This window comes from Saccharomyces mikatae, assembly GCF_947241705.1.
Source record: "Saccharomyces mikatae IFO 1815 strain IFO1815 genome assembly, chromosome: 6".
Taxonomy (NCBI): Eukaryota; Fungi; Ascomycota; class Saccharomycetes; order Saccharomycetales; family Saccharomycetaceae; genus Saccharomyces; species Saccharomyces mikatae.
Window position 1 is genome coordinate 711,865 of NC_079261.1, and position 17,759 is coordinate 729,623.

The window sequence follows — 17,759 nt, forward strand, 5'->3', positions numbered from 1 at the left end:
TATCTGAAACTTATTAGAAATTAAATAAACAAACAATGGTGTTTGCTAAGAAAGACGTTGATTATTCATTATATCTGGTGACTGATTCCACCATGCTTCCACCTGGAACTACACTGTGTTCTCAGGTTGAAGCTGGTTTAAAGAATGGTGTGACGCTTGTCCAAATTCGTGAAAAGGATACTGAGACAAAGAAATTCATCGAAGAGGCTTTGGAAGTACAGAAAGTATGCAAGAAATATAATGTACCCTTAATAATCAATGATCGTATAGATGTTGCCATGGCAATTGATGCTGATGGTGTGCATGTGGGTCAAGATGACATGCCCATCCCAATGGTGAGAAAACTCCTGGGCCCTTCCAAAATTCTTGGCTGGAGTGTTGGTAAGCCCTCTGAAGTAGAGACGTTGGCTAAATGGGGTCCAGACATGGTAGATTATGTTGGTGTTGGTACTCTTTTCTCAACATTGACTAAGAAAAACCCCAAGAAATCGCCAATGGGTCCTCAGGGTGCAATTGCCGTTTTAGATGCGTTGGAGGATTTTAAGGCTTCATGGTGTAGAACCGTCGGTATCGGTGGTCTTCATCCTGATAACATTCAGCGTGTTATTTGCCAATGCGTTGCTTCAAACGGAAAGAGGTCTTTGGACGGTATTTCATTGGTAAGTGATATCATGGCTGCACCAGATGCCTGCGCAGCAACTAAGAGATTGAGAAAGTTATTAGATGGAATTAAATACCAATTTGTTGATTGCAAGTTGAACGAAACATTCCCAACGGCAGCTTCCATTCAAAGTGTTATTTGTCAAGTTTCAAGCAACCGTCCACTTGTGCAACATATGACAAACAAGGTCCATCAAAATTTTGGTGCCAATGTTACTCTAGCTTTAGGCTCATCTCCTATTATGTCGGAAATTGAAAGTGAAGTATCTGAGTTAGCACGGATTCCAAATTCTTCCCTACTATTAAATACTGGATCGGTGGCACCTATTGGGACGCTAAAGGCTGCAATTAGTGCCTACAATGAAGTCAAGAGACCAATTACCTTTGATCCAGTTGGATACAGTGCTACTGAAACAAGACTCTGTTTGAACAATACTTTACTCACTTGTGGTCAATTTGCTTGTATTAAGGGAAATTGCAGTGAAATACTATCTCTAGCCAAATTAAACAAAGATAAGATGAAAGGTGTCGACGCCAGCAGCGGAAAAATGGACGTCAACATGCTTGTGCGCGCCACTCAAATTGTAGCATTTCAGTACAGGACTATTGCTGTTTGCACAGGTGAGGTTGATTGCATTGTTGATGGTACTTTTGGCGGCAAATACAAACTTTCATCAGGCACAGCAGGCGTTACCGCTGAGGATCTCCCATGCGTAATAATCGAGGACGGTTCAATTCCTATTATGGGGGACATAACTGCAAGTGGATGCTCACTTGGTTCTACCATCGCTTCTTTTATTGGTGGGTTAGATCCTACCGGCAATCTGTTTGATGCAGTGGTTGGTGCTGTTCTCTTGTACAAGTCAGCTGGTAAGCTAGCTTCTACTCGTTGCCAAGGAAGTGGTTCCTTCCATGTCCAACTGATTGACGCATTATATCAACTATTCCACGAAAATAAACCCGAGAAGTGGTCTGCTTCTTTAAGGAAATTCAAATAAACTATTTACAACGTACTGGTTTTATAAAATGAATAAATAAAAAAAGGCAATCCAAAAAGGGCCATTTATGTGAGTAATGTCTGAGGAATAAATAACTACTGTAGTAGGTTGCAAAATTACCAACTAACTTTTCTAATTAGTATACGATAGCCTACTTCTTTCGCTTGGCAGTGTCTTGGGGTCCTTGTCCAAAGCCTCATACTTTGAAACAGCTTTAGACTTCAACTCTTCCTCTTGCTTTGGTGTAAGCTTCTCGACTTTCACACCAGGTGGAACAAATTTGAACTTACCTGTTGCAAATTCTCTATCGGATAATCTACTCAAGACGTATAATTGAGAATGAATGTATCTCACTACAGACTCCAAGTGAAGCATATCAATATTCTTTCTACCACCAAAAAGATTTCTCCAGACTGCTGTCGCAAGTGTGGAATCATCTGTAGCAAATCCCTCATCATAAGCGAATATCGCGCCTCTTAATTGGGTGTTGAAATCTTTCAAATATTGATCTGCAATTCTACCAGAATTGACCTTCATTTCCTCGAATAACCTTAACTCAATATCAGAAAATGTTCTATCCACTAGTTTTTGCTGATAGTTTCGGCCATATTTGAAAGGCATAGCTCTCATACGTACAAAAAGCATCCACTCATGTAATATAGTAATTTGGAACCATTGTGAAAAAGTACGTGGTAGCTTCAAATCCTCGTAAAAGTATTTGGCAGTTTCTGATAATGGCTCATCCTCATATTGTAAACCTTGCTCCTTACAAATCTTATAATAATAAGAGCCCGCAACAGGCCCCGCTCTCACCCTATCCATATCCAAACGGAATGCTCGAATCACCAGTTCACCCAAAGCTTCCTTCCATTTTGGAAGCTCGTACTTTGACGATTCATATTTACTATGAGCTAGGGGAATTTTATTTTGAGCAGTCTTTATAGGTGCTTTGTTACTTAAATCCAGCGGTTTTGAGTTCAAGTGTGAGCTTTTCGCTAAAACCTCTGGCGAATCTTCAGCAGTCTCTTTATTTTGTTTGAAAACACCTGTTTCATGCAAATAGGCTCTCGAGTAATAAAAAGGAGCCTTTCTAAGGAGGACGGGGAATCGGCCTGAAGCAAATCTGTTGATTGACATGATTGAAGGTTGATCTACTTAAATAGATTAGTATAGAAAACATAGTGTTTATCAAGAGCTATACTAAGGGTGTCTACAAAGGATCAAGTTTAACGTTGTTTTTTCAGCTCGTAATAAATCTCTAGAATGTCCGGGTAAATGCATAGAACCATTACAGTTTATGGTAAAAATGGGCTAACTTCTATAGATATAATGATAATATAAACTAAATACCGGAAAATCTTCGTAATGGCGTTTCGAAACATGTACCATAAGAATGATTTGCACCAAAACCCTGGCTCTAATAATTGTTATCATTCTCTCTACGTCTTGAATTAAGTTGACATTTCACTTCCTCTAACATGTCTTGCACATTATGGTGTGAAGTCCTTTTTGCTTGTATAGGGTTTGACCTATAGTCTGCAGTAGAAATGATATATTTATTTCTCTGATGATTCAAAAGCTTCGTGAGGATTTCCTCTTGCCTCTGCTTCTTTATTTTAACAATAAAATCATCATCGATTGTTTTTAATTGTTCGAAATGAAAATCCAAAGGATAAAGTAAACTACACTGCTTTTCGAGAAAAGTCCTTTCAGACCTTCCAAGGCGTGCCACATCTTTGAAAATTTTTTTTGTAATTTGATCATTATGTACCCTCGTTAGTTCTTTGGCGATTTTCTCCATAGTAGAACGATATTCGTCATTATGTATACCAACCCTCCCAATTCTCTTTAATTCAGACAGTGTGAACTCGTTCATTTTTAAGATTTTGTGGTTTTTTTTGAAGGATTTATCTGATTCAACACTTCTTTTCACTCTGAGCTGTTGCTTGTACGACGCTTCGATACGGTCCATTTTGGATGCCAAAGCTTTTTTTAATTGGCGTTCATTTTCTCCTAGATCATCTAACCTGTCCAGTAACATGGGTATATCTCCTGTATCACTGAAGAAAATCCATTGGTCAGGAGAAAGTAAGAGCTGTTCTGGAGTTTCTGATATTATCTTTCTGTATATAGGTGACAGAACTGTTGATTTTCTTAAAATGCCGTTTGCATCAATCAACATGGCATCTTCATTTTGACCAGTTTGCAAGTAAGACCCTTCTGCTGACTTGAATATTGAAAATACTTCCTTTGTTGCACAAGCAGTGCCATTTTCTCTTGCTGATAACTCCCACTTTTTCAAAGAATCTTTGTCCACATTCAAGTAAAAGCTCACATCCGCTTCAGAGGGTCCTTGAACCCACAAGTAACAGCAATTGTAATGCCAATCATTCTTTTGGTAATTGGATGAAGAGAACCAATTTGAATCCATCCAATAAAATCGATTTCCATTTCTATCTTTACCTAATATTTCTAACCTTTTAACATCGCTCTGAACTAATTGTGCCTCTAAATAGGTGATATCCTCCATTGAATAACCCATTTTCACCTTAAGCTCATTTGTTCTAGTCTCGTATTCATATGATGAACGTCCATCTACTGGATTGTTATTGTAAAGTTGTATGTGTTCTTTGGGCAAGTTTTGTAACTGATATTTCAAGTCCTGATAATTTTTTTTTGCACTGTCCAGTTCTGAACGAATCCCATGGTACAATTTCGGTACTCCATCTACTAGCTCCTTGATAAAATTCGAAAAATTAGAAGCTACTTCTACAAGAACCCATAGAACGTCAATTTTATCTTTCTTAGATACTCTTGTGCGAAAGTTATGCCATAGTTCCTCACCTAAATTATCAAAGTTCATAGACAAAGGTAGTACTTTATCCTCAAAACACTGTACGATATCACTATGTGTTGGTACATGTGTATTCTGTTGAAGTATTCCCAACAAACAGATCAACCAATTACCGTTCTTGAAATTTTTTCTGGATAAAAGTTTAGTCCAGCTAATCTTTTCATGATTGAGACATTTTTCTAAGGTTACTTTAGCAGTAGTTTTTTCTTCTTCTATCTTTTGCTTTTCTTCAATCCGATCTTTCATCATTTTACAATCCCAGTCATTTTTTTCATTTTTCACCAGGCATATTAAAGAACAAACTATAGTAATATATACTTCACTTGCTTTTTCATAAGAATCTAAATCCACAGCTTCACTATTAACAGCATTACCTTTGAAAATCGAGTAGTTCAAAAACTCAGTACTTCTGTTCATTATAAAATTTCTCATTGCTTGATTTCTTGTGAAGTTGCTTGGTAACAAGTAGCCCTTATCCGGATCAAGAATGTTGGTCCTTTCATTCTGGGATACGTTGCCTATAACTATTTGGTTCTCTTTTCCGTCCCCTAGCTTCCCATTTGTGGTAGTACTTTTATTGTGATCGACTTTGACAAAGTTTATCTTCACATATTCGTCTACTAGAGTTTCTGAATCAGTGCACTTTATAGTGGTAAGAAATTGATCAAAATTGAAATGCGGTAGACCAATAAAGTGCCCAAAAGAGCTGAGAAATTGATAGACAGCCAATAGTCGTTCTGTTGAAAATCGAGTACACTCTCCATACCATCGCTGGTCGATAGTTTTATATTCTAAGGAACTATCTAAGTAGCAGATGCTTTTAAACGGTGTCGATGGTCCTGTGAATGGAAGCTCCTTGTCATTGATAGTTCCCTTTGAAGAATTGCAATTAATTATTTTTGCAGTATTACAGACATTTTGAAATCTAACCGAAATCTCGTCATTAATTATTTGCATTTTCGAAAGTGGTCTCTCTTCCCAGACAGCGGGCTCAGTATCTTCATCCAGTGGTATGGTGAGGGGTGTATATAGCCCGGTGGAAGCTGGGTTCAGTTCATCTGGTAGATATTTGACCATTTGGGGAGGGCATTTAGGGCTCACGTCATATGTTTCTATATATTCTTGTTTCACTTTCCATGGTGCATGTTTCTTATTTGATACTTTTATGAGTATTTCGTTGAGAAAACATGCAATTCTGAATTTCGAAAAGTGCGATTTTGGCCTTTCAATCTCGTTCTGGTTCACAATCAAAGCTGAACCTTTAGATTTTTGGTCCAGGCATTCCGTGATTAAATGCAGGGACAAACTTGGAGCGGCTGTTTCCTCCATTTCACTTTCAATGATCTTGCTAGATCGAAATACATCTTTAACAACGAACAATGTGGCATTACACTGAACACTTTGAGGTTCCAATAACCTGTACTCTTTATCTTTATGCTTAGACAATATTTTTTTTTTGACACCTCTCAAGCATACTATGTCGTCTCTAAAAAATCGGTTACTGAAACGCTGAAATGTTATGTCCACAAGATTTGATACTCTCCTTGTCAAATTGAAATTTACATAATTTGCTATCGCTTTTCTTAGTTCTTTTGATAGATGAGATTCTACCTCTTTACGGTGCTGTTCTTCGCTTTTCAATGCCGTGAAGTAAGAGAGAGCATCAGTTCCACTAACCTCGCAGGTGAATACATTCCTGTTGTAAAACTCTTGTCTTTCTAGGTAACTGTCATAATTTGTGATACGTTCACCTGTTTCATTTATAACCCAGGTAGTTTTCTCGGTTAAATCCGCAGATTGCTGCAGTTTACTGGGCTGTATTTTCTTTCTATTGAGCAGCACCATTTTTCTTTGAAATCAGCTCAGAATCTGAAAACCAAATCAAACCAAGGGTAGTGCTTCTTGCTAGATGAAAATCATCAACCGTCTGCTTACCAACGCCAACTCTTATAACGTTGATCATATTCACAATTGACGTGACGCGTGCAAGAAAACTAGTCATGTATTTAGTAAAGAAAGGAAAATGGAAAAAATAATACAAGATCAAATTCTTAAATAATATTACCACGAACAATATGGTTCAAAGAAATTTACTATTGATACGTGGAAGTATTGCTATATATCTCGTCATTTTCCTTTACGAACCTTCAAGAATTCTTGTAAAGCAAAAGCACACTGTGTTAATTATTATGACTACTGCAGACCCTAAGAAATTGTCAAAACGAAAACCTAGTGGGTACACATCCAGCATAAAGCACATAAATACCCGTTATAACATTTCAAAAATTCTTTATATATCTGTAACACTCTAGATCTGGAACATTTCCCTGCGCAGAAGATTCTCTTTTTTCTTATTTTATTCTTCATTTGATCGCCCGTAGAAATGAAAATTTTTCAAAGAGATGAGCTATTGACACTTCAAAATTAAGGAAAGTTTTCACAACTGTTAAGTAAAAGATATCACATAAAAATATTCCTTGATACAAAAATATAAGCTATCTATAAACCATGGAGCAGTCTAACAAACAGCACCGTAAGGCGAAGGAGAAGAACACAGCAAAAAAGAAGCTGCATACGCAGGGCCATAACGCAAAGGCCTTTGCTGTCGCAGCTCCTGGTAAAATGGCGAGAACTATGCAGAGGTCAAGTGATGTAAATGAAAGAAAACTGCATGTACCTATGGTTGATCGTACTCCAGACGATGATCCGCCTCCATTTATCGTCGCTGTCGTTGGTCCACCTGGAACAGGTAAGACCACTTTAATCAGGTCGCTAGTAAGGAGAATGACCAAAAGCACTTTGAATGATATTCAAGGACCTATTACTGTCGTTTCTGGTAAACATAGAAGATTGACTTTTTTAGAATGTCCTGCAGATGATTTAAACGGGATGATTGATATTGCTAAGATTGCTGACTTAGTCCTTTTGCTAATCGATGGTAATTTCGGCTTTGAAATGGAAACAATGGAATTTTTGAATATTGCTCAACACCATGGTATGCCAAGAGTTCTTGGTGTAGCTACGCATCTTGATCTATTTAAATCACAGTCTACTTTGAGGGCCTCAAAGAAAAGATTAAAGCATAGATTTTGGACAGAAGTTTACCAAGGTGCAAAGTTATTTTATTTATCTGGTGTTATTAATGGAAGATATCCCGATAGAGAAATTTTGAATCTTTCTCGATTTATATCTGTTATGAAATTTAGACCATTAAAATGGAGAAACGAGCATCCTTATATGTTAGCTGATAGGTTCACAGATTTGACTCATCCCGAATTAATAGAGACCCAAGGACAGCAAATAGATCGTAGAATTGCTCTCTATGGTTATTTGCACGGTACGCCGTTGCCCTCTGCTCCGGGCACTAGGGTGCATATTGCTGGTGTCGGTGATTTCTCAATAGCGCAGATTGAGAAGTTACCTGATCCATGTCCAACACCTTTTTATCAACAAAAATTGGATGATTCTGAGCGTGAAAAGATGAAAGAAGAGGCAAAGGCTAGCGGAGACAATGCTACAGGCTCCACAACAAGGAGACGTAAAAGGCTGGATGATAAAGACAAGCTGATTTATGCACCGATGTCTGATGTCGGAGGCGTATTAATGGATAAGGATGCTGTTTATATTGACGTTGGGAAGAAAAATGAAGAACCAAGTTTTGTCCCCGGTCAAGAAAGAGGTGAAGGTGAAAAGCTTATGACGGGCCTGCAAAGTGTTGAGCAAAGCATTGCCGAAAAATTTGATGGTGTCGGTTTACAGTTGTTCACTAACGGTACTGAACTTCATGAAGTTGCCGAAGATGAAACTATGAGTGCAGAAGAAGATGAACAATTTACTGAGGGTGATGAGGGTAAAAGCAAGGGAAGAACAAGTCTCAGGAAACCAAGAATTTATGGTAAGTCAGTTCAGGACGAAGATGCAGATATTGATAACTTACCAAGCGATGAAGAAGTTAACCCAAATGATGATGATATGGAGAATTTCGAACCAAAGATGATGGAAATCGATTTTAACAATGTCAATGAACGAGCTCCTGAGAAATTATCTCTGGAAACGGATTCTGAGTTCGAAGAGAGTGAAGACGAGTTCTCATGGGAAAGAACTGCAGCAAATAAACTTAAGAAAACTGAGAATAAGAAAAGAACTTGGAATATTGGCAAGCTGATATACATGGATAACATTTCACCTAAAGAGTGTATAAGAAGATGGAGGGGTGAGGATGATGACAACGAGCGCGAAAGTGACATTGAAGAAGATGTAGATGATGACTTTTTCAAGAAAAAGGATGGGACGGTTACAAAAAAGGATATTAAAGAAGATACCATTGATTTGGAAAAGTTTGCTCCCTATTTTGATACTTTCGAGAAACTGTCTAAAAAATGGAACAACGTTGATTCAATCAAAGACCGATTCATTAGTGCGGGGACATTAGACAGGGAAAAAACAAAGAAAGCCTCTAATGAAGATGAGGAAGAATTATACGGTGATTTCGAAGACTTAGAAAATGAGAATGATTCTGAACATGCCCAAGATAATAGTGATCAAGAAAGCGAAGGCGAGAGTGAAAATGAAGAATCAGATGAAGATGGAGATGACAACTCCTTTACTAATTTTGACGCGGAAGAGAAAAAGGACCTGACTATGGAACAAGAAAGAGAATTAAATGCCACCAAAAAAGAGAAACTACGTGCACAGTTTGAGATAGAAGAAGGTGAAAACTTCAAGGAAGATGACGAAAATAATGAATACGATACATGGTATGAACTACAAAAGGCTAAGATATCCAAACAGTTAGAAATCAACAATATGGAATACCAAGAAATGACTCCAGAACAACGTCAAAGAATAGAAGGTTTCAAAGCAGGCTCTTATGTACGCATTGTTTTCGAGAAAGTTCCAATGGAATTTATTAAAAATTTCAACCCGAAATTCCCCATCGTTATGGGCGGTTTATTGCCAACTGAGCTAAAATTTGGTATTGTCAAAGCTAGGTTGAGAAGGCATCGTTGGCACAAAAAGATTTTAAAGACCAACGATCCATTGGTGTTGTCCTTAGGTTGGAGAAGGTTCCAAACCTTACCAATTTACACTACAAGTGACTCCAGAACCAGAACGAGAATGTTGAAGTATACACCAGAACATACTTATTGTAATGCAGCCTTCTACGGTCCTTTGTGTTCTCCTAACACACCTTTCTGTGGTGTTCAAATTGTTGCCAATAGTGATACTGGAAACGGTTTCAGAATTGCAGCAACTGGTATTGTCGAAGAAATTGACGTTAATGTCGAAATTGTAAAAAAGTTAAAATTAGTAGGCTTTCCTTATAAAGTTTTCAAAAACACAGCCTTTATAAAAGATATGTTTTCAAGTGCTATGGAAGTCGCTAGGTTTGAGGGTGCACAGATCAAAACCGTTTCAGGTATTCGTGGTGAAATTAAAAGAGCTCTTTCAAAACCTGAAGGTCATTTTAGAGCTGCTTTTGAAGACAAAATCCTAATGAGTGATATTGTAATTCTAAGGTCGTGGTATCCTGTTCATGTTAAGAAATTCTATAACCCTGTTACTTCTTTACTGTTGGAGAAGAAAACTGAATGGAAAGGTTTAAGATTAACAGGTCAAATAAGAGCTGCTATGAGCTTGGAAACACCATCAAACCCAGATAGTGCATACCAAAAGATAGAGCGTGTTGAAAGGCACTTTAACGGCTTAAAAGTTCCAAAAGCTGTTCAAAAGGACTTACCATTTAAATCTCAAATCCATCAAATGAAACCGCAAAAGAAGAAGACTTACATGGCTAAGAGAGCTGTGGTGCTAGGTGGTGATGAAAAAAAGGCAAGGTCATTTATGCAAAAAGTGTTGACGATCTCGAGAGCTAAAGACAGCAAGAGAAAGGAGCAAAAGGCTGTTCAACGTAAGGAAAGATTAAAAAAATTGGCCAAGATGGAGGAAGAAAAGGCACAAAAGGATAAAGAGAAGAAAAAAGAATACTTCGCTAAGAATGGTAAGAGAACAACCATGGATGGTGAAAACGAATCTCGTCCGCGGAAGATGAGGAGATAGTTTTTCTATATATATATATATGTATATATATTTATAATTGACATGTAACATACTTTTATTCAACCTATTGGGTTTAAATATCTCACGATCACGGAGTTACTGCGTTCGAAAGTCATGAGATGGCAACTTATGCTCTTTTCTTGATTAATACAAAGCTGTTGAATTCATGTGAATGTCATATAAATGGTGTAGATAAATACGTCAATTAAATATACTGAGATAGCCATTGAAATGCCTCCAAGTAACCATTTCTCATAACAACGGAACACATAAAAACTTCAACTGGTCTTTGACCCTCAATTCTTTGGGAGCCAGTGGTATTCAATAACCCTAAAGCAGAACGTAGTTCGGCCTCAGAAACAGCGTTTGGAGCATCGATCTTGTTACCAAGGATTACAAAGGGAACGTCCTTTAATTCAGCAATGTTGAATAGAGCATCCAATTCAACACGTGCTTCATCAAATCTTTCAGGGTCAGCGGCATCGACTAAAAAGACAATACCATTAACTTCTGGGAAATAATCCTTCCATAAACGACGTGCTTGAATATGACCACCCAAATCAAAAGTGGTAAACTTGATGTTACCGATAGCCAATTCTTCAGAAGTTGGATGCCATGTTGGTTGTAAAGTTGCCAATCTATCATTCTTTAGCATATGTAGTAATGTGGTCTTACCGGCATTATCCAAACCTAAGAAAAGTAGTTTACCATGCTTGTTCCACAAACCAAGGGAAGCCAATACATCTCTGACTGTACAATAAATAAAGTTAGTAATGAAAATGATTTTTTCAGGTAAGACGAATATTACTTATGCTGAGAGCATTCAATGTTAACCACATTGAGTAAAACTAAGCATTCGAAAAATGTGAATAGATCGATAACATACACCAACCAAAAATATCCCAACCGGCCATTATTCCAACTTTAATGATTTATTATAGTGATCTTAACTTTATTATGTTTCTAGAGAATCCACTATATCAACTTTCTTGACAGGTAGCTTGTTTCCTTCTTTTGGTTTTTATGCGATCTCTTGCTCAATTTTTCTGGTCAACGCGTTGCAGACGGAGTTGTCGGGTAATACAGGCGTATACGATATAATTAAAGAACGATATAGAGTACAATACCGCAGCATGTTGTACGCAAATAATAGGAATTTCGTACTGCAAGGGCTTTTGTAATTCACTGCATATAATTAATCGCTTGTGTTCTTCCACCTCATGCTTAATTTTGCGAGTTTACATTGTTTGCGTTCAAGAATGTATATGTATGTATAATCAAACAAAATCATACGACGATTAAAATAAATGCATATAAAAAAAAAAGGGAAAGAGCAATGAAACCCTTTCCAATAATATATGAAAGGTCATGTATTTCCTAATGCCTGTCTTGTATCATCAAGAATATGCAGTGTCTTTTCTATTTTTTCACAGGTGATCATTAATCCATCAAAATTTACACATGCCATAAAAGAGATTTCTAGTTTGGTTAGCAGCCTTTTTGAGATACCAAACACTTTGCAAATATAGTTCTGTGAGTGAACAAAGTCTTCTAGTAACTTAGTGGCAATTCGTATTGTGGATATGATAATCCTATGGGCTTGGTCCTCTTGCAATTTAGTCTTTAACTTGATGGGACCATTCATTTCGTCTCTTGTAAGAAATACCAGTTGGAGAAGATAGGTAGCACCAAGGTAAACAACCGCACCAAACATGCATTTGTTCTGAATTCTATCAATAAAATCTCTGAATGATAACGAAGGAGGGTTTTTCATTACAAAATTAACAAATTTTTGAGGGTCTTCAGAGGAAATGGCTAAAATATTTGCATTTTCATCAATTTTTTTAGATAGCTGTAAAATCAATTCAATATTCTCACGAAATTTAGATAGGGCCTCATTATCTGACAAATTTGGTATTTTCGGTATCGATTCGTAATGATCCAACAATAAAGATATTCGTCGTAGCTCTTTTTCGTTTTCCTGCTCACACTCGATACTTAGCACTCTTAAATCTGGTGGTTCTTCATTAGACGCAGAGGACGGGGGATAAGGGAACGAATCAAATTTTGTGTAGTCTAGGATCTCTGGAGATGCATTGTCATCTGTCTCGTTATTAGTACTGGCTCCACTCTCGTGAGAATAATTATCAGAGTCTATCTGACTATTCGAATTCACTTTATTCGTGTATATTATTTCCTTATCAGACGCAGATAAAGCCTTGTCTAATAAGCTATAGCCATGATGTTCCGCAGTTGCAGTACTAGAATTAGCATTTGAAAGAGGATCCAAGAGATAATTATCATCATCATTGTCTAGCTCGGTGTCGCTCAAAGCAAAGTTGGACATAGAATCTAAGCGACCGGTACCTTGAGTTGCTGTGTCGCTCTTTGCCCTTCCAGGTAACTTGCTACTACTGCTCAAAAGCTCCGAGTTAAAGCCATTTACCTTGTCAATGTTGTTAGCGAAGAAATCGTTGATCTCGTTCGCAGACTGTATTAGCTGCTCTACACCCATTTTTTTGCCGGACGGGCTTCTCAGGTTTACGTTTGTATTAAAGTCATTATTAATTTGCTGTTGTTGCTGTTGTTGCTTTTGCTGTTCAAACCTAACCTTCTTGGACGGGCCATGCAAACTAGAAAGCGGATCTAATACATCGTTTACTTCAGAGAAGTTCCGACTCTGAGACACACTTGCTTTAAGTGGGAGATCAAAAACATCCTCTCCTTCATCGTTTGCCCTACACATATCACTATCGTTATCGTCATCATCATCATAAAGTTCGGACATACTCCGAGCCAGAACGTCATTAAGGAGAGACTTATTGGGATCTTGCTCATTAGCCATAATGCTTCTTGCTTATCTGCAAAACTTTAAACAAGTTCTTTTCGATATTTCATTACTTAATAAAACACAAAGACCCCCTGAACGCCTTCTCTATTGGGAATCCTTCTTTGTTATTTCTGATCTTAAACAGGGGAAAGCAGAGCAATTCCCTACTATTTCCCTTCCGCGCCGCACTTTCCTATCAGAGCGGTGAAATGGAAGTCAAAAATAAGCTACTATACTCTTAATATCTTACTATATACCAAATACAACATAACTTAAATTACTTTCTTCTTATACAGTTAAATAAGAATTTTAAAAACTATATTTATAATAAAATGTAATTAGGCTTAGTACAATCTGAAAGCTGGACCCATGGAGGACTTGACGACCAAAGAACCAACATTTTGCCAGTTCTTCTTCAACAAAGAAACGAAGAAGTTAACAGACATCAAGATTTGATTAACCAAAACGTCTTCTTCCATTTCAACGTTACCGACCGCAACAGCTAAACACAAGACCTTCTTCAATTGGAACTTGATGGTAGATCTGACATCAGTGACCTTACCGTACAAGTCATCGTTGTGAGAAACTGGAGTTGGGAACTTACCGGCCTTAGACAATTGAGGACCCAATAATCTTGGAACTTGCTTGATCAAGACTTCGGAAGCGATGAAAGCGTTGTATTTCTTGGACAACTTCTTGATCAACTTCTTGTTCTTGTTCAACTTCTTCAAGTCATCAACGGACATGGCATCAACACCACAAGACTTAGCTCTGTCAACATCGAAAGCATCACCGAAGATACAGATGGACATATTTGGTCTTGGACAGTTTGGCAACTTCAAAGAACCAGAGAAACGCTTGTCTCTTTGAGGGTCATAGTTCTTCAAACCGACTTGAAGTTCAACGGTTTCTAAGAAGTTTCTCTTCTTGGTTTCGTTGGAGTACTTCAACAATTCCTTGACATGCTCTCTGACTTGAGAGGAAGTGATCTTGGACATTTTTGATGATTGGTTAGTTCTTACGAAATGTAACAACAAAAGCTCAGTTTCACCAAAACATGTTCTTCACAATATAAGATGAACATTAGTTTTGAATAGAAGAAAATCTCTTTCACTCATTGCACCGCGCCCAAGAAAAAAAGACTGTTTAAATACGTGCACCCATACATATTAAGCTGGCACCCAGCGCAATGAAGTGGAAAGTCTTATTGTTAAAAATACATAAGTGAATGATACGATTATTAAAATATTTATCCTTCAGAGTAATTGAATTTCCAGTCTCAAAAGAGTCTGAAAAATAATGCAGTAGAGCTGTCGTTATTAGTTAAACACCTTGCTCTTTTTTACCTTAATTTCATCAAGGAGGCTTATGAATAATTAGAATCCAAGATATTTGCTTTTTTAGTGACATCTTGAGAGTTTGGAACACTGTTCAAGCTTAAATCTCGTACTGGCATAGTGTGCATTTGAATTGAACTGGAAGAATCTTCCAGTATGCTTGGTTCCGTTAGGCTAAATTGTTCATCTTCATATGCGTTGATTAGTCCATTATTAGCCTCAGATTCTTGCCTCATGTGCGAAACACCTGGATATGACTTGCTGTTAGGTGAAGGACTAGCCCGATCGGGCGAGACCTCTTGTTGTGCTGCTTTATGTGGAATATTCTTTTTGAAACTACCTAATTTACTCTTATTCCTTTTAATTGATAAAGAACGTAGAATTTTTTCGGAAAATGTTGGACGACTGGTTTCTCTGCTACTACTTTCCGCATTATCCGAATTAGTATTGGTATTTTCATCATCGTATTCAATGCCGAAGAGGTTATCTTCACTCTGGCCCTCTTGACTCTTCAGTTCGTTTTCCCAATTTTCTGTATGATCTTTTGCCACATTTCCTAGAGCCATCAATTCGTTAGCCACGGATTTATTCAACGAACCTTCATGAGGAATAGCATGCTTTTGGAAAGATGCTCTATCATCCTTGGCTGGTCTGAACCTAGAATCAGGATTCTTAGAAAACAAAATGATTGTGGTAAAGGCCAGAATCATCAACAGTAAGATCAAAGAAAATGCTGCGTTCATAATAAAAAATATCCAACCCATGATAGCAGAGACAGCGTACTTTTGATTAAATAAGTTTGAGAAAAACATGAAAAGAAAAGAGTTGACCAAAGTTACAGTGCAAATAAGAATATTGACAATATTCGTTGGACGGTCCAAATACGGTTTATAACGGATAATGGCAATGAAGTATGCTAAGTCGATGATGAAAATAGCCAATGCCTGCGTTTTACCGGACGCCTGTGCGAATCCGATGAATAAAGCTTTGACAAAAACATACGTCATTAAGAGGGCGTTCCACCAATAATGGTTTGCGTTGAACATGGTGTAGAAAAATCCGTACTTGTTTAGGACATATTCGTCCCCGTATAATAAAGCTGCTGGGTTATTATACATTTCCACTGATTTACTTGCAAAAAAAATCGTTCTGTATGCGGCCCAAGCCATCAGCCCACATGACAAAACAATGAATAGACATGCAATAACAATAACCCCAGCAGAGTCTCTTTCAGTAAATTCCCAAAAACTTAAAATTGTTAGTTGTGTGAACCCGATATAGATATATCTTAACAACGATCCCTTTAGAACGGACTTCCAGTTCTTTCTAAATTGGTAAAACCGATCACTTCGTATCCAACCACATCTTATATTCAACTCAATACCATATTTGCAGGCCATAATGAATCCAGCCAAGACATATCCACACAGCACAAAGAATGTAAATCCAGTACAAACAATGGCCGTATTTTCGATTTTCATACGGTATCCCATTCTTTTGATACCTCTGAAGATTAAAGTGTTTGCATTACCATACAAGACATTCTCCGCTCTCTTGTAAATCGAAGTTGATCTTAAGTAATCCAGTCCTCTTTGCGTAAGAACTGACATTGTTGTCGCAGTCAAATACAACGATGCAGAGCCTCCGGTTGCATCTACATACCAACGGAAAATTTTCTGCATAAACGTGATACGGATCAACCCCATCGACCAAGCAAGGTTCTCGGACCAGGCAGCAGCAATCGGTGGAACACTATCAACGTGTTGCATAGCAACCACGGCAACAGACTGGAAGTACAAGAACAGTGACATGGTGTTTGCTGAAATATGAGATGCCGCTGTAGAATTACCGAAAGTGGACAGGATGGCAGAAGTTAGAAGACCAATACCAGCAATAACAGCTGTCGCCCATTTAACACCTATCTGTGAAACGGTTTTCCCGTTCGAAAAGAAAACCTGGATACACGCCAAATTTTCACTGACGTTGTTATAAATATTCACTCTTACGTAAGCATCAATATCCGGCACTTGATACGCGATTCCTGGAATCATCTTAACGTATTTCTCGCTGACGTATTCAATAGAGTCAATCTGTATGTTACCTGGGTGCACAGGGCAAAATTGCTTCCAACCCATGCTGCACACATCGAAGTTGTCAGAAATAATCTTGAACCCGTAAGCATATACGTCCACGTAAGCATATATTAACGAGTCGATCTGTGTAGTCATGTCCAGGTCGTAATGCAACGATTTGTCATCTGGAGAAAATGACACATCGAAGCTGTTGGCTGAAAGCTGTGAGTTCTCCATGCACGTGACTAAAGAGGTCGCTGTCAAAGTCCTTTTCTTGGCAGCTACTGGTACTGCCAAGTAAGTACATATTAGACACCATAGTGTCACTAGTATTTGCATCCTTAGGGCCGTGTTTTAATCGAGGTTCTATGCAGGGATGAGTTATATCTCGTTTTACTGACGATTCTCTCTTTTATAGAGCTCTTGCCAAAAATATCCGTACTTGATCTTCGTCCGTTTCTTTTTCCTTTACGGTGCCTCCGCTTATTCCTTATTCTTTCCCAAAAAAATTCCGCAGTTTCCAAAAACGGTAATATAAGCAAGGACGGGTTGTGATAGTTCTTGAGAGCGATCACTTCAGATGCGCATTACAAGATACTGGTTAACCAGACTCAAGATACAAATCAAAAAAAGAGGGATAGTTAATATATAAAAAATGCAAGGAAAAGGAAGAGAGCTTGGTCAGCAGCCGGAACAGAAGGCAAGAAGGCAGATTCTTCAAAGTCTGAGGCATATGACAAATGCGTAGGAGACGTATATGTGTGAGCTCGTTTCGTCATTGGCGTGGTAGCGGACAATAACGATGGGTACGCAGTCAAACAGACGGAGACTGTTCTTTCGCTGTTTTTACCCTTCCTGTTTATCTACCGGTACCTGTCTCTGCCTTTCCATTCGTCTCCGCCTCGCTTCCTCTTTTTTCGTTCTTTATTAATTTAGTTTTCGTGTTCG

At 38.0% G+C, this 17,759-nt stretch overlaps 8 protein-coding genes across 8 annotated transcripts; 2 read left to right on the forward strand and 6 right to left on the reverse strand.

The window, feature by feature from the left end:
* Nucleotides 1–35: 35 nt before the first annotated feature.
* On the forward strand, nt 36–1,658 carry THI6 (bifunctional hydroxyethylthiazole kinase/thiamine-phosphate diphosphorylase; the record flags this gene model as incomplete). Its single annotated transcript, XM_056222389.1, has 1 exon — nt 36–1,658. One exon carries the CDS (start codon nt 36–38, stop codon nt 1,656–1,658), a length of 1,623 nt encoding a protein of 540 aa, XP_056082085.1.
* Nucleotides 1,659–1,790: 132 nt separating this feature from the next.
* Nucleotides 1,791–2,795, reverse strand: CBP3 (Cbp3p; the record flags this gene model as incomplete). The annotated part of the gene is made up of 1 exon (XM_056222390.1): nt 1,791–2,795. One exon carries the CDS (start codon nt 2,793–2,795, stop codon nt 1,791–1,793), a length of 1,005 nt encoding a protein of 334 aa, XP_056082086.1.
* Nucleotides 2,796–3,075: 280 nt separating this feature from the next.
* Nucleotides 3,076–6,357, reverse strand: SMKI06G3240 (uncharacterized protein; the record flags this gene model as incomplete). The annotated part of the gene is made up of 1 exon (XM_056222391.1): nt 3,076–6,357. One exon carries the CDS (start codon nt 6,355–6,357, stop codon nt 3,076–3,078), a length of 3,282 nt encoding a protein of 1,093 aa, XP_056082087.1.
* A 663-nt stretch (nt 6,358–7,020) lies between these two features.
* BMS1 (GTPase BMS1) lies at nt 7,021–10,572 on the forward strand (the record flags this gene model as incomplete). Its single annotated transcript, XM_056222392.1, has 1 exon — nt 7,021–10,572. One exon carries the CDS (start codon nt 7,021–7,023, stop codon nt 10,570–10,572), a length of 3,552 nt encoding a protein of 1,183 aa, XP_056082088.1.
* Nucleotides 10,573–10,777: 205 nt separating this feature from the next.
* Nucleotides 10,778–11,486, reverse strand: SAR1 (Arf family GTPase SAR1; the record flags this gene model as incomplete). The annotated part of the gene is made up of 2 exons (XM_056222393.1): nt 10,778–11,322; nt 11,459–11,486. The coding sequence occupies 2 exons, from the start codon at nt 11,484–11,486 to the stop codon at nt 10,778–10,780; spliced, it is 573 nt and encodes a 190-aa protein (XP_056082089.1).
* Nucleotides 11,487–11,938: 452 nt separating this feature from the next.
* Nucleotides 11,939–13,417, reverse strand: PCL8 (Pcl8p; the record flags this gene model as incomplete). Its single annotated transcript, XM_056222394.1, has 1 exon — nt 11,939–13,417. The coding sequence occupies one exon, from the start codon at nt 13,415–13,417 to the stop codon at nt 11,939–11,941; it is 1,479 nt and encodes a 492-aa protein (XP_056082090.1).
* A 329-nt stretch (nt 13,418–13,746) lies between these two features.
* On the reverse strand, nt 13,747–14,400 carry RPL1A (60S ribosomal protein uL1; the record flags this gene model as incomplete). The annotated part of the gene is made up of 1 exon (XM_056222395.1): nt 13,747–14,400. One exon carries the CDS (start codon nt 14,398–14,400, stop codon nt 13,747–13,749), a length of 654 nt encoding a protein of 217 aa, XP_056082091.1.
* Nucleotides 14,401–14,768: 368 nt separating this feature from the next.
* On the reverse strand, nt 14,769–17,150 carry FLC1 (flavin adenine dinucleotide transporter; the record flags this gene model as incomplete). The annotated part of the gene is made up of 1 exon (XM_056222396.1): nt 14,769–17,150. The coding sequence occupies one exon, from the start codon at nt 17,148–17,150 to the stop codon at nt 14,769–14,771; it is 2,382 nt and encodes a 793-aa protein (XP_056082092.1).
* Nucleotides 17,151–17,759: the final 609 nt, after the last annotated feature.